General features: G+C 45.0%; 1 protein-coding gene across 1 annotated transcript in view; it reads right to left on the minus strand.

Annotated features, from left to right (window-relative positions):
* The window catches only part of rem2 (RAS (RAD and GEM)-like GTP binding 2), a gene marked incomplete at its 5' end in the record, with an annotated part of 54,608 nt that overhangs the window by 3,746 nt on the left and 34,522 nt on the right, over window positions 1-16,340 (minus strand). The window contains one exon of the mRNA XM_083782208.1: window positions 15,270-15,447. Within this exon, the coding sequence (XP_083638334.1) occupies window positions 15,270-15,447 (178 nt within the window). The remainder of the gene's footprint in view (window positions 1-15,269; window positions 15,448-16,340) is intronic.

Raw genomic sequence — 16,340 nt, forward strand, 5'->3', positions numbered from 1 at the left:
GTCTATCCCCCCTGTGTGGGACTAAACGCTGAAACTATGTTTAATGCCATGCTCAACTCTATTGTGAAAAGAAGAGTCCATTAGCATGTAATGGAGCCAAGCCCCTTTCAGAGGTGAACACAGCTACATGTTAGAACATGCATTGTGGGAGTGGAATGTAAGCTCATACTCTAGTGAACAGATGCAGAGACAAACCAAATGATCAGCATTAAAACAATAATAATAGAGTCTGCAAAGCGTTAGCAGCACCCGCCACCCAGTGCACCCACTGCTGTTTATTGCAGCTCAACGTTTCCATCACTAAAGGATATTCATCCTGATATCCCGATGGCTCTGCAGGAGCCTAGCCATCTGTATGGGAGGGTAGGTTGCTTATTTACGACGATGTCCGTCTAATCTAATCTCACAAACCGTTCCACCCATCAGCGCCAAATGTATTGTGCAGACTCGCTGCCAGTATAGGCTGTATAGTGTACACATACATGTAGTGTGTGAGGGTCCGGGATAATGTCTGCCTAGGTGGTCGTTGTCGGGAGATAATTTACCGACAGGGGGTTTAACCACCGACGTGAAGCGGAGGTGGTTAATCACCCTGAAGGTGATTAAACGAAAACTACAACATGACGTCAAGCTGCGGTGATAAGCGACTCACCGCTCACACAAACATCTGTTTTACTAACCACCATTTCGGTGGTCACCTTATCACCTAAATATGGAGTAATGGATAGTGTTATTTTATTCAATTCGACATGCACATCTGGCCTGCAAAACTATACGTTTCGATAGTTCTGGTGCCAAATTTGACGATGGTGGTAGACAGTATAGACACAAATACAAATATATTGTATTAAATTAAAATATCAATATTTATCAAAACTTCTGTTCAGATTGATCAATAATCATGATTTCCGTAATGGACTGTACTGTAGCATACCTTGAAGAAAATATATAATAATAATCTGAAATAAAACATAATAATCTACCATTTTCTGCACAGCATCTGCCTTATTTGGATGTGTGTGTTCTTCCTCATTAAAAGTACTCGATAAAAACTAGGCATGGTGAAATTGTACAGTATGCAGGCTTCACAGGTGAATCTGTGTTACCACGGGCAGGATAGAAAACTAGATTTCTGCTGAGTGTAATAATCCAGCCGCGCACGGCAGCTGTCAATCCACTACCACTCCTCGATGGCAAGTGAGGGGATCAGGGGAAGGTGGAGAGGAGAGGAGCCGATGTTTAGTAGGAAAAGACAAATCCCTAACCAGATCTGCAGGGCTTAGCATAATACCAATGACAGGTGATTGAATCGAGTCTTTACGACCCCGATAAAAGCCTGTGGGAAATTGAATTGAGCGGAGTGGAGGGGGAGGAGAGGAGAGGAGAGGAGAGGAGGGAAGAAGGTGACGTGAGGAGAGAGGAGAGGAGAAAGACGGTGGTGGGAAATTGAATTGAGTGGAGCGGAGAGATGAGATGAGATAAGGGGGAAGAGAGGGAGAAAGAAAGAAGGGGGATTCACACAGCCTGTGTGGGATTAACGTGAAGTTACAGGACAAACATGGGATTATTTAGGGGTGCAACAGTTAATCGAACTAGTCTAGTCTAGTATTAGGGGGGGGAAAAAAACATGCTTCTCGGTTATTCGATTAGTTGAAATAATGAATGAAAGAAAATAATCGTTGCAGCCGTACATTTAATGGAGGCTGGTTGAGGGACGAAGAGAACATGCAGGATGTGAGGCCTATCTTGAACCAGCAGCACAGCGAGCTCTCTCTCAAACTAATGAAGGCTCTGTTCCATTCTGGTCAAACAGAGTCAGTGTTAATGATACTAATGAAGGCTCTGTTCCATTCTGGTCAAACAGAGTCAGTGTTAATGATACTAATGAAGGCTCTGTTCCATTCTGGTCAAACAGAGTCAGTGTTAATGATACTAATAAAGGCTCTGTTCCATTCTGGTCAAACAGAGTCAGTGTTAATGATACTAATGAAGGCTCTGTTCCATTCTGGTCAAACAGAGTCAGTGTTAATGATGCTAATGAAGGCTCTGTTCCATTCTGGTCAAACAGAGTCAGTGTTAATGATGCTAATGAAGGCTCTGTTCCATTCTGGTCAAACAGAGTCAGTGTTAATGATGCTAATGAAGGCTCTGTTCCATTCTGGTCAAACAGAGTCAGTGTTAATGATACTAATGAAGGCTCTGTTCCATTCTGGTCAAACAGAGTCAGTGTTAATGATGCTAATGAAGGCTCTGTTCCATTCTGGTCAAACAGAGTCAGTGTTAATGATACTAATGAAGGCTCTGTTCCATTCTGGTCAAACAGAGTCAGTGTTAATGATACTAATGAAGGCTCTGTTCCATTCTGGTCAAACAGAGTCAGTGTTAATGATACTAATGAAGGCTCTGTTCCATTCTGGTCAAACAGAGTCAGTGTTAATGATACTAATGAAGGCTCTGTTCCATTCTGGTCAAACAGAGTCAGTGTTAATGATACTAATGAAGGCTCTGTTCCATTCTGGTCAAACAGAGTCAGTGTTAATGATGCTAATGAAGGCTCTGTTCCATTCTGGTCAAACAGAGTCAGTGTTAATGATACTAATGAAGGCCCTGTTCCATTCTGGTCAAACAGAGTCAGTGTTAATGATACTAATGAAGGCTCTGTTCCATTCTGGTCAAACAGAGTCAGTGTTAATGATACTAATGAAGGCTCTGTTCCATTCTGGTCAAACAGAGTCGGTGTTAATGATACTAATGAAGGCTCTGTTCCATTCTGGTCAAACAGAGTCAGTGTTAATGACTCAAAGTGTCCTTGAGTGGGTACCAAATGCCCCCCCGTATACGGGTGTGTAACTACAAATGGAACCCAATGGACCCGCAACTCTCAGAGTTATGGGGGTCCTTGAAATTTAAAAAAGCTTGAGAACCACTACACACTAAATGGAACAGAGCCTTAATTAGTATCAACGGTAACACCTGCATAGGAAGTGTAGGGAAGCGGCCCCGGAAGTAGTTAAGCGTTATTCTGTGTGCATAGAATTCAAAACCGTGCATTGGATCCAAAACCGTCATGGTTCAAATGTGCCCCATTCTTATGAAACAGCAGTCAGAGAGGTACCGTTCTACTAAAACAGCAGTCAGAGAGGTATACCATTCTACTGAAACAGCAGTCAGAGAGGTATACCATTATACTGAAACAGCAGTCAGAGAGGTATACCATTCTACTGAAACGGCAGTCAGAGAGGTATACCGTTATACTGAAACAGCAGTCAGATAGGTACCATTCTACTGAAACAGCAGTCAGAGAGGTATACCATTCTACTGAAACGGCAGTCAGAGAGGTATACCATTCTACTGAAACAGCAGTCAGAGAGGTATACCATTCTACTGAAACGGCAGTCAGAGAGGTATACCATTCTACTGAAACGGCAGTCAGAGAGGTATACCATTATACTGAAACAGCAGTCAGAGAGGTATACCATTCTACTGAAACGGCAGTCAGAGAGGTATACCATTCTACTGAAACAGCAGTCAGAGAGGTACCATTCTACTGAAACAGCAGTCAGAGAGGTATACCATTCTACTGAAACAGCAGTCAGAGAGGTACCGTTCTACTGAAACAGCAGTCAGAGGTACCATTCTACTGAAACAGCAGTCAGAGAGGTACCATTCTACTGAAACAGCAGTCAGAGGTACCATTCTACTGAAACAGCAGTCAGAGAGGTATACCATTCTACTGAAACAGCAGTCAGAGGTACCATTCTACTGAAACAGCAGTCAGAGAGGTATACCATTCTACTGAAACAGCAGTCAGAGAGGTACCATTCTACTGAAACAGCAGTCAGAGGTACCATTCTACTGAAACAGCAGTCAGAGAGGTATACCATTCTACTGAAACAGCAGTCAGAGAGGTACCGTTCTACTGAAACAGCAGTCAGAGAGGTATACCATTCTACTGAAACAGCAGTCAGAGAGGTATACCATTCTTCTGAAACAGCAGTCAGAGAGGTATACCATTCTACTGAAACAGCAGTCAGAGAGGTACCATTCTACTGAAACAGCAGTCAGAGAGGTATACCATTCTACTGAAACAGCAGTCAGAGAGGTACCATTCTACTGAAACAGCAGTCAGAGAGGTACCATTCTACTGAAACAGCAGTCAGAGAGGTACCATTCTACTGAAACAGCAGTCAGAGAGGTACCATTCTACTGAAACAGCAGTCAGAGAGGTACCATTCTACTGAAACAGCAGTCAGAGAGGTACCATTCTACTGAAACAGCAGTCAGAGAGGTACCATTCTACTGAAACAGCACCGTTTCAGTCACAGAGGCATATCAGTTATACTGAAACATCACTGTCACAGAGGCATATCAGTTATACTGAAACATCACTGTCACAGAGGCATATCAGTTATACTGAAACATCACTGTCACAGAGGCGTATCAGCTATACTGAAACATCACTGTCACAGAGGCATAATCAGTTATACTCTCAGGCTGCCTCCCACTCCAGTCACTCCTTCCTGACTCAGTCCTCGTCTTTCTGCAGCGAGCCAAGAAGCCATTAGCTTCTCCTGGACAGCCTTGTTGACCTTTATCACTGCAGGGAAAAAGCACTCAAGTGGGGTCGTCCTGCTGCCCGACTGATTGACCCTACCAGGTTTCATTAAGATGTTTGCCGTCATCCCCCATATAATCCCCCCAGGGGTGTGTTACGTACGTAACGCCCACTTTCTTCCCTTGACACTTGATCCCCGTCTATACTCATCTCTGCTCACAGGTTCTATTATCACAGTCACCGTTTTTTTTTAACCCATTCTGACCCGAGATCAGATTAAAAAAATGTCTTCTACGTCAGTCGCTCTTTGATTTTTTCAAAAATAGCAGACCTACAAGCTCATAGCGCGCCACTCGGTGGCGCGCTATGAGCTTGTAGATCTGCTATTTTTCAATAGCTAAAGCACAGCGTAATGCTAACACCAAAACGGGTTCCCGATCAAAATGGGTTAATACTTTTACTTCTACTCCACTACATCTCAGAGGCAAATACTGTACTTTTTATTTGAAAACTTTAGTTACCATAGATACTTATAGTATATATAAGTATCTATGGTACGTATAGAGTACATTTCGGGCCATTTGAAAAAATAGCCGATCTACAAGGTCAAAATGCGTCACAGCGTGACGTCAAACACCAGTTTGAAGTCGTGTCGATGCGCACCGTGCAGCTACTGCTGCTGCCCTGCAGGCTGCAATGCGCAGCTACTGCTGCTGCCCTGCAGGCTGCAATGCGCAGCTACTGCTGCTGCCCTGCAGGCTGCAATGCGCAGCTACTGCTGCTGCCCTGCAGGCTGCAATGCGCAGCTACTGCTGCTGCCCTGCAGGCTGCAATGCGCAGCTACTGCTGCTGCCCTGCAGGCTGCAATGCGCAGCTACTGCTGCTGCCCTGCAGGCTGCAATGCGCAGCTACTGCTGCTGCCCTGCAGGCTGCAATGCGCAGCTACTGCTGCTGCCCTGCAGGCTGCAATGCGCAGCTACTGCTGCTGCCCTGCAGGCTGCAACCTACGTATCATTCACTAAACTCACCACACACAACCGTCACTTCTTGAGTGGTGCGACCACTCCAAGGAACAGCTTTGTCCGTGTTCACCTATGTGTTGTTCACCTATGTGACTATGAGCACCAGTGGTATGACTATTAGTACCACTGGGGCGCTGTTGTGCCAGAAACAGAGAGAGAGAGAGATAGTGCTGCACTGTTGCCTAATACTGAAACTCTGTGTTTACTTTTTACCGTAGGTTTTACTCTCAACTCTTGAACTGGCGCAATCAGACACACCATGAGTCAGACGGCCTGCCCAAACCCATAGACCTATAACCTCACAGGAGGCCACCGCCCACGGGAGATTTATAACCCGCAGCACGCATTGGTTTGAACCCGCCACGCATGTCGGGAGCCACGGGTGATTTTTAACCCGCAGCACAGGTTTGTCTAACTAGTGATTGTAGGACTGTTAGTATGTCTAACCAACGTACTGTATGCACCCCCCAAACGGGTGCAGTACTTAGCTTAGACAGTTTTTGGTTTAGACTAGTCATTGGTTAGACCAGTCATTAGTCCTACCACTACAACCTCAAATCTCAAACCCTGACCCTAAACCTAACCTCCCACGGGGCAGCACACCTAAACCTAACCTTAACCCAAGGTCTAAACAATGACTAGTCTAAACTATAGTATGCACTGCCCCCAAACTAATCACAGAACGCACGAATCAGGCTGAAAACCAGGCCAGTGCACAAGCCTATATAAGCACAATAGGTTGCTATTATAAAGTATAAAACGCTCTTAAAGAAGTCAGAGCCAACAGAGAAGAACATGAAGAAGAACATACATAGAGAGAACATGCAGAGCGAACAGAGGAGGGGAACATGCGAGCAGATCGAGGGATAGAATGCAACCCGAGCGCAAGACCCAGAACATATTCATCACCAGCTGTCCTATTAAAGTGGGACAGTGCTAACCCAGTTAGTTAGCCCAGTGAATGTGAGTGTTCTCACCAAGTGACAGCGTGTACGTGTACTTGAAAGTGAGAGAAAGAAGTCAAGTCTGTGAGCATAATATGCATGCGCACGTGTGCGTGTGTGTGTGTGTGTGTGTGTGTGTCCATGCCTGTGTGTGTGAATATATCAAGGCAATTGAGAGCAAGTGTGTGGGAGAGAGCGCGAGAGTGTGAGTGAAAAGTGAGAAAAGGAACTCAAGTCTGTGAGCATAATAAACATGGCAGTACAAGAGTGTTGTTTGCTTGCGTGCGTACACGTGCATGTGAGAGAGAGAGAGAGAGAGAGAGAGAGAGAGAGAGAGAGAGAGAGAGAGAGAGAGAGAGAGAGAGAGATCAAGAGACAGAATGAGGGGAGTGGGTGAGAGACAGTATACAGTAGATAAACACTGGGGGTGGGGGTGGAGGGAGGCAGGGGGGGGGGGGGGGTGAGTGGACAAGGGAATAAAAGTGTCACCGTGCACTCCAGAAATAAAATGGACTTTACGACCCGAGTCCATTTGGGCTGTGGGCATGAGCATCCCCTCGCACTCCATAACAGTGATGTACTGTACACCTGCATGGCTGCAATGAGCTCAGCTCAGCCCCTGGTCTCCACATCCGCACTTACTGTATATACTGTACAGGCTCACATATCAGATGGAGCATGTGTGTGCGTGCGTGCGTGCGTGCGTGCGTGCGTGAGTTGAACTTCCTTGTCGTCGGCTGTCCCTGTAACAGAGATGCACCATTTCCATATTGCTGACCACACACACAAGCTGCTATTTAAAAGAAATAGCTGTTGCACGCTTCCGCTCTCCTGTCCCCACTAGTAGACTGTAGCACAGTGGACAGTACAGTGGACAGTGGTTCTCCTGTCCCACTAGTACACTGTAGCACAGTGGACAGTGGTTCTCCTGTCCTCACTAGTACACTGTAGCACAGTGGACAGTGGTTCTCCTGTCCCACTAGTACACTGTAGCACAGTGGACAGTGGTTCTCCTGTCCTCACTAGTACACTGTAGCACAGTGGACAGTGGTTCTCCTGTCCTCACTAGTAGACTGTAGCACAGTGGACAGTGGTTCTCCTGTCCTCACTAGTACACTGTAGCACAGTGGACAGTGGCTCTCCTGTCCTCACTAGTAGACTGTAGCACAGTGGACAGTGGCTCTCCTGTCCCCACTAGTAGACTGTAGCACAGTGGACAGTGGCTCTCCTGTCCCACTAGTAGACTGTAGCACAGTGGACAGTGGTTCTCCTGTCCCACTAGTACACTGTAGCACAGTGGACAGTGGTTCTCCTGTCCCCACTAGTAGACTGTAGCACAGTGGACAGTGGCTCTCCTGTCCCACTAGTAGACTGTAGCACAGTGGACAGTGGTTCTCCTGTCCCACTAGTACACTGTAGCACAGTGGACAGTGGTTCTCCTGTCCCCACTAGTAGACTGTAGCACAGTGGACAGTGGTTCTCCTGTCCCACTAGTACACTGTAGCACAGTGGACAGTGGTTCTCCTGTCCCACTAGTACACTGTAGCACAGTGGACAGTACAGTGGACAGTGGGTTCTCAACATTTTCAGGCCCAAAATAATTATTATAATAATTGAACCGGGCCTCACATTTTTGACACCCCCCCCACACCCTGAAGGTGAAGGAGTTGAGGGCATGTTTTGGGTCTTATGTTGTAACTTGTACATGTATTAAAGGGATTGTGACATTAAAAAAAAGGTTTTGGAATTGAACCCAAAAAACATGAACTTTTAACATTCAGTAGATTTTCTGTGATCTGGGGTTTTCTGGCTCAAACAGGTGCTCTGATTTGCCGGCAGTTTGTGATGTAAGATCTTGCAAATCCCATATATGTCAATGGGATTTGCCAGCAGATGTCACTGTTTTCACTGTTTTGCCTGTTTTCATTGTAGCTCAAAAGGCTTCCAAACCCCAAAGAAAACTTCAGACCACAGAAAATCCACTGAATGTTCAAAGTTCAGGTTTTTTGGGTGTAATTGAGGTCATAAAACCTAAAAGAAAAAAGAAAAAGAAAAATAAATTAAAATGAATGTCATAAAACCTTTAAAAGAAAAGTTGATTTACAATCACAATGCCGTGTAATCTTGTCTACAGCTACAGTAATGTACTTGACTTTCTCCCCCCAAGTTATTTTAAGCTACAGTAATCCATTTGACTTATTTCTGCGACGTCTGCCCCGTCGGCCGACAACGATTATATAAGATATCAATACTTCAATGTCAAATGAAAATGTCACCATTACAATCATGGAAAAGCAACTTGGTATAAACACAAGCTTACTGACATTCCATTTAAACTCTCTGGTAATAGATTTACTCACATTGAATTTACTCACATTAAACCAATTCTCGGATCATTCATTGGCTTCCAGAGAGAGAGAGAGAGAGAGAGAGAGAGAGAGAGAGAGAGAGAGACACAATTTAAATAAAGAATAGTGAGGCAGTGTTTTATTATGCCACACACGGTTTGAACAAACTACCAGAAGATCTAAGACGAATCCAGGCTAAAGGCTTTTATGTACTGTATTAAAATAAACAAAAACACCAGCCTTTCAGTTCATCAACACTGTTCTGGTGCAAAATTGTGATTTTTTATTGATGAATCGTTTTTCTGAAGCAGTATCATATTACAGGTAGAATGGTAGACAGAGGTTTGTGACTGTGTTGATTTAGTCGACTAATACTATGACGGAAGATGTTCGTTGACTACCTTTTGACACAGACGAACACTAAATGGAAAATAAATGAAAACTTAAACTATGATAAGACTAAATATACTGACAATTTCGTAAAAATAAAAACTAGACCAAAATGTTAGGAAGGGCCTAGTGGACAACAGATACAGTATAAGTAAGTAAAAGACACAAGTAATTTTACACTGTTGCATGCTGAAAATAGCCGATCTACAAGCTCACAATGCGTCGCAGAGCGACGCGTTGTGATATTGTAAAATCAGCCATTACGACGGCATCAAGGCCCGCCAAAATACATTTTAGTCGACAAAAAATTTGACACTAAAATATTCCAGGTGACTAAAATGTGACTAAAACTAAATGAAAAACTATTCAAAAGACTGTCTATGACTAAAACTAAAATCGAAATTTGCTGTCAAAATCAACACAGCTCCAGGCAAAGATTCAACAGAAGGACAAATGCTTCTACTTGTGCCATGATATAGGCTAATACCCCCGTCCCCACTCCCATATGCATATGGCACATACTTAATGGATTACGGCATATGATGGACCTACATTTAGGCCCTACATAATCCCCTAAATCGGAATTATTTGAGATAATCGCAATTATTAAATCGTCATAATCGTTTCCATGTTGAAAAACATTGAATAAACATTGAATAATGAAATAATGAAAGTAGCAAGACCTACAACCTCACAACGCGCCTCGCGGAAAGCTTCTAGCTCGCCTATTTCCGCTATCTCTTTTGTGGCGTTCATCTTTATTGTCTCCACCAGGCCGAAGGCATGGGGAGAGAGTATGTGTTGTTTCTTTATTGTCTCCATCAGGCTGAAGGCATGGGGAGAGAGTATGTGTTTCTTTATTGTCTCCACCAGGCTGAAGGCATGGGGAGAGAGTATGTGTTTCTTTATTGACTCCACCAGGCCGAAGGCATGGGGAGAGAGTATGTGTTTCTTTATTGTCTCCACCAGGCTGAAGGCATGGGGAGAGAGTATGTGTTTCTTTGTCGTCTCCACCAGGCTGAAGGCATGGAGAGAGAGTATGTGTTGTTTCTTTATTGTCTCCATCAGGCCGAAGGCATGCGGAGAGAGTATGTGTTGTTTCTTTGTCTCCACCAGGCTGAAGGCATGGGGAGAGAGTATGTGTTGTTACTTTATTGTCTCCACCAGGCTGAAGGCATGGGGAGAGAGTATGTGTTGTTTCTTTGTCTCCACCAGGCTGAAGGCATGGGGAGAGAGTATGTGTTTCTTTATTGTCTCCATCAGGCTGAAGGCATGGGGAGAGAGTATGTGTTTCTTTATTGTCTCCATCAGGCTGAAGGCATGGGGAGAGAGTATGTGTTTCTTTATTGTCTCCATCAGGCTGAAGGCATGGGGAGAGAGTATGTGTTTCTTTATTGTCTCCACCAGGCTGAAGGCATGGGGAGAGAGTATGTGTTGTTTATTTATTGTCTCCATCAGGCTGAAGGCATGGGGAGAGAGTATGTGTTGTTTCTTTATTGTCTCCACCAGGCCGAAGGCATGGGGAGAGAGTATGTGTTTCTTTATTGTCTCCATCAGGCTGAAGGCATGGGGAGAGAGTATGTGTTGTTTCTTTATTGTCTCCACCAGGCCGAAGGCATGGGGAGAGAGTATGTGTTTCTTTATTGTCTCCACCAGGCCGAAGGCATGGGGAGAGTATGTTTCGCATTGCGTCCGTCTGTCCGTGTGTTTGTGTGTGTCCGTGTGTGTGTGTGTCCATCCGTCCGTTAACAGCTAATTTCCGACACCGTTGGCCCGATCCATGCCAAACTGTGCACACACACTCCCTGGATGCCAACGACGAACCTCTCCCCCAAATATTCGGCCTGTCACCACGAGGCCAATTTTGGCAAAACACATTTCTGTAGATTACTCGTACACATTTTATCCATACATCACAAAATGAGCTAGTAATAGTATACACTATCTTCATAGTCATGTGATCAACACGGATCTGCACCATTTCCCATATTCCATCCTGATTGGCTAAGATTGGCTTCCAAAGCTAACATGATTGGTCCGTTTCGAACAAAATGGCACAAATCACAAACACAATGTGCAATTTCTGTGAAAAATTATACACGCATATTTCCACTAGGACGACATGCCACTTATTTTATTCCAAATCAGCGCTATAACAGGGCAATTCCTGTTTTTAGCTACTGTATAACTGCATCGATCCGTGTACAACTTTGTATGCGCACTCCCTAGAGACCATGGAAAACATTTTCCCTGCATCCCTCCATCTGCCGGTTATAGCGCCACCATGAGGCCGATTCCTGCAAAACACACTGTTTATATTAGTCGCACAGATTTCATCCAAATCTCACGCAAATTGGTACACATGATCTTTTTGTATTTTTTATAGAGGGATTGACAGTAGACTGAGAGAGATGGAGGGGGGGGGGGGGTGACATGCAGTAAAGGCCGTCGGGATCGGGAGTCGAACCCGCGGCACACTGCCAGACTGGATTACCAGCCAAGGTGGCTGGACCACTGAGCCACGGGCCAGGCCTATTTCCGCTATCTTTGTAGTGATTTGTCATATCTGCCCCATGCGTGGGAAAAACAATCACAATTTTGGTGTGACAACGCATCATCAAGTCATGATTGTTGACAGCCATGCCTACGACGTTTAAGTTGAGAACAGAACAGAACAACTACATCAGAATAGCATTTTGATGGAGCGTGGTACATTTTGTGTTTGTATAGAGGCATCGGCCTTCAATAACAACCCCCCGGAACCCCCTCAAGGACCCCTGGGCGTCCCTGGGCCCCACATTAATTCGGGCTGCTATACTGATCACACACACACACACACACACACACACACACACACACTCCAAGGACATTATGCTAGTATGTGTGTGACACACATAACTAGCATAATTTCCTTGGAGAGAGATTCCCCAACGCAGGTCCCTTTCTCTGCCCCCCCCCCCTCCCCTTTCCCTCTTCACTGCTTTATCCCCCCATTCTATCCCCTCATTTCCAATTAATTCTTCATTCCTCTCATCATATTGTACATACTTCTCTACACATGAGGAACAGTGTCACCTCCTACGGCACACACAAGAAGTAAGAAATTGTGTGTGCACGTGCGTGCGTGCGTGTGTGTGTTGCTCTGCATACGCACATGCACGTGTGTGCTGGCTGGCACATCTGTTATGTGCACACTGATCCACACACTTAAAGATAGTGACCCCCAGCCGTGAGAGGGAGATAATCCAGAAGTGTCGGAGACGTCCTGTCTGACAACACAACCTTGAGAGGGCAGAGAGAGAGCTGTCGGAAAACACACTGGAATGACATTTGGTTCAGGGATTAAACAGCTAGGGGACGAGGGGGTTGTGTAGCATCTGCATTACCGATATGATATGTTCACAAATGGAAGCCGATATGATGTTGTATGCTGGACAGGTGTGAACTTGAAGACAGTCACATGATTCACATGAACATGAACACCAAATTGCTCCACTTTTACACCATTCTCCACTTTAGCACTTTCATCAACACCTGCAAGTGCAACGACAGCGCCGACGCTTCCAATCAAACACATCCTGTAGCCATTTTAAGTCGGTATTCTTATAGCAACATTTGTGTCAGGTTTTATGTATTTGTTGCAAACCAGACTCCATGTAACCCGGCCGTCACATGAAAAAAGTATGAGTACAAATGGTTCAGATGCATAATTTAAGAACGAACACATTGGGTTCATATCCAGGTCTATGCTGTGACTGTTCCACCTCCCTTTCTCCGCTATGTCTTACCAGCATTCTACCGCGACGTGGGGCCCACGGCATTTTAAATATTAATTAAATACACACTCATCTCACTCACTATGTATATGCATAACCGGATAATGGGAAGGGTTCACCGCGACTGTGCGGGTTCGATTCACGGTCATAATGTTAGGCATGTGTGACTCTCTTTTCTTAAATGAAGACAGGCGGCGTAATAATTAACAAAATGCCTTATAATGTGCACCCATTAACTTCCTAAGGTCCTTCATCAGGTTCTGGCTGAATAGCAGCTGAACCTAATTATAAACATCAATCAGGTGGAGTTGTAGTAGGTTCCTTTTACAGTAGGCTTTTACAGTAGGCTACCCTGCATGTTCTTCTGCGTAGTAGTGTAGTTGGGAATTGAGTGAAACAAAACAAACAACTAAAATCACACCAGTGTGAACCGAGTGGTGCAACTCCCGTCTATTGGTTCTCTGTATCATTCCAATTTGTATCGTCCAATTTCTTCTCTGTATCGTTCCAATTTCTTCTCTGTATCTCTGGTGCCCCCTACTGGTATAAATATGTAACATACTCGTGCTCACTTATAACTTTTTCCCGTTTTGTACAAATATACGTACTGTATACACATTTTTGTCAATTATCAGTCAATCAGAAAACACAATCCGGTGCAACACTAGCTCTGGTCCATAGCCAATGCTTCTATGATTCTGCCCTGCATTGGCTATGCTACTTTCGCTTTTAACTCTCACATGGAACTCAGACCAGCCTCTCCTCTTTAGCGTAAATAAAAAGAACGTTTTTGCTACTCACAACTTAGAAAGCCTACTTTCCTTAGTGGACGCACTCTGAGCCCCCCACCACACGTATAAACGGTACTTTTTGGGCATAAAGGGATTTTGTTTCCACCGGGGAAAAAATACTTTTAGTTACTCCAATGCGCCCTCTACCGATATTGCCCAGAGAACTGCCTCATAGAGAATATTTTCTTAAAAATATATACTTTTTTCTGGACAAAAAGTACCGTTTATAGTGTGGTGGGGGGCTCAGAGTGTGTCCACTAAGGAAAGTAATGACACAACCTGCCTTTGTTTTGGTGAGTAGCAAAAACGTTCTTTTTAAATCATAGAAGCATTGGCTATGGACCAGAGCTAGTGCAACACATGCTTCCTCTTCAGTATATTATTTAAGCCAAGACCATGTTTTAGTGTTGCTATATGGCCTGCCAAAGAGCTTGTGGGTAAACAGATCTCAAAGAACAAGCCACTCTGCAGTAATGATGACACAGATATAGAGAAAGTGAGCTCTGAAATCCACGAGAGCCATTCATTTCTGGGAGAATGTTAGTATATCCACACAGCGCTCACGAGTCACGATACCTCGAGAGGAGAAATGATTTCGCTGATGAGATTGCCGCGGGGGGTATTCGTGCACACATGTAGCCGAGGACACGGAGACAAGAAATCCATTCTGCTGATCAAAGACAAAGCCTCGAGAGGGCCTCTAATGGAATTTGGACAAATGGCAAAACACAAAGCAGGGGAAGGGATAAACACCCAAAGATGGAACAGAGAGACGGCCAATGGAGAAAGCCTTTGGGCAGTGGGGAGTGGGACACAAACAACTGCGTCGTCGGATGGATTAGCTTTTTCAAATTGTGGCAATAGAAGCAAACCCAACAGATTGTTTATTTGAAAAAAATTACTAATTAACTAAATGCTAACTAGATTTGCCTTTATTGATAGTTTAAGTGAAGACTGACAAGAGGGAGAGAAAAAGGGGAGACACGCACCAAAGGTCGTCATGAACGGGACTCGAACACGCAACACGCTGCCAGGCCAGAGCCTATAATATATGTGGCATGCGCCTGGACCACTCATCCACCGTACACCCCATGTTTATGTTAATCTAATCCGATTACAGTTACATGCTGCGTTACCTGTAACACGTTACTCCCAACACGGTGTGAGTTTGCATGAGCATGAGAGTGCATGTGTGTGTGTGTGTGTGTGTGTGTAGGCTACTACGTGCTTGTGTGCACATGGAGGATGGGTACCGCCCGCTATGGACGCCCAAAGTATTGTGTGTCCTTGTGACACACGATATATATATATATATATATATATATATATATAGACGGGCTGAAGAATGACAAGACAGGTGTAACATTACAGTTAGAGCCCCGCCCCTGGTCCACTCAGACAGGTGTAATATTACAGTTAGAGCCCCGCCCCTGGTCCACTCACCTTCGGTGCTGATCTCCCGCGAGCGGACAAGGTCACTCTTGTTCCCCACCAGGATGATTGGCGTGTGTGGGTGGGACTCCCTGAGGAGGAGGCGGAGCTGGGCCGTGCGGTGGAAGCTCCGCCTGTCAGTCACCGAGAAGACCAGGATGCACACGTCGCACTGCAGCGTCGTCAGGTCCTGAAATACGAGCAGTAGAGGGGAGGGGACACACGTTACGTCAGGTCCTGAAATACGAGCAGTAGAGGGGACACACGTTACGTCAGGTCCTGAAATACGAGCAGTAGAGGGGACACACGTTACGTCAGGTCCTGTACGACACACACACACACGTAAGACCAGGATATTCACGTCACACTGCAGCATCGTCACACACATTGGACTCAGGAAACAGCCCAGCTTTAATGATCTTAAATCCCTTTATTTTAGATTGTTTTGTTGTAATAGTACAACATAAACATTAAAGAGACTTTAGTTGTTACTGTACAATACTTTGGTATTGTAAAACGGTTGTCATGTTACACACATGCTTAAAATAGCTCTTATTTGTGCCACTTTCCAACTCCAGCTTGTCTCAGTTCAGGCTGCATGAACAGCGCTCGAGCGCTCGGTTTCCGCCCCCTCAATATCGTAACTCTTCTATTGGATGGCTCTGGGGGTAGCTACCTACCCTAGGGGACCCGGGGAGAACATGCAAACGCCACACAGAAAGGCCCCGTTGTCAATCCCACCTAGGGCATGGGCACTGATGACACGGAGGAGAGAACACACCCCCCCAGTGTCCCCAGTGGGAATCAAACCCAGGACCTTCTAGCTGTGCGGCGACAGCGCTATACAGACTGTGCCACCGTGCCCCCATATCTAAACATTTCTATAAATATATAGAAAGACGTTTAAGAAGTAATGAAAATAAAACAGATCTATAGCTTGTAGATCTGCAAATTTCTCTTTTGGGTCTCGACCTAAAACGTCTGGGAACCACTTGGTCTATATAGTAAATAAAAGGGAATAAATGGCAGCTCATTAAACCAATTCCCTTCACTGAGCCTCGCTCCATTTTGTTGGCGGCCATT

The sequence above is a fragment of the Protomyctophum parallelum genome (assembly GCF_964188405.1).
Source record: "Protomyctophum parallelum genome assembly, chromosome: 14".
NCBI lineage: Eukaryota > Metazoa > Chordata > Actinopteri > Myctophiformes > Myctophidae > Protomyctophum > Protomyctophum parallelum.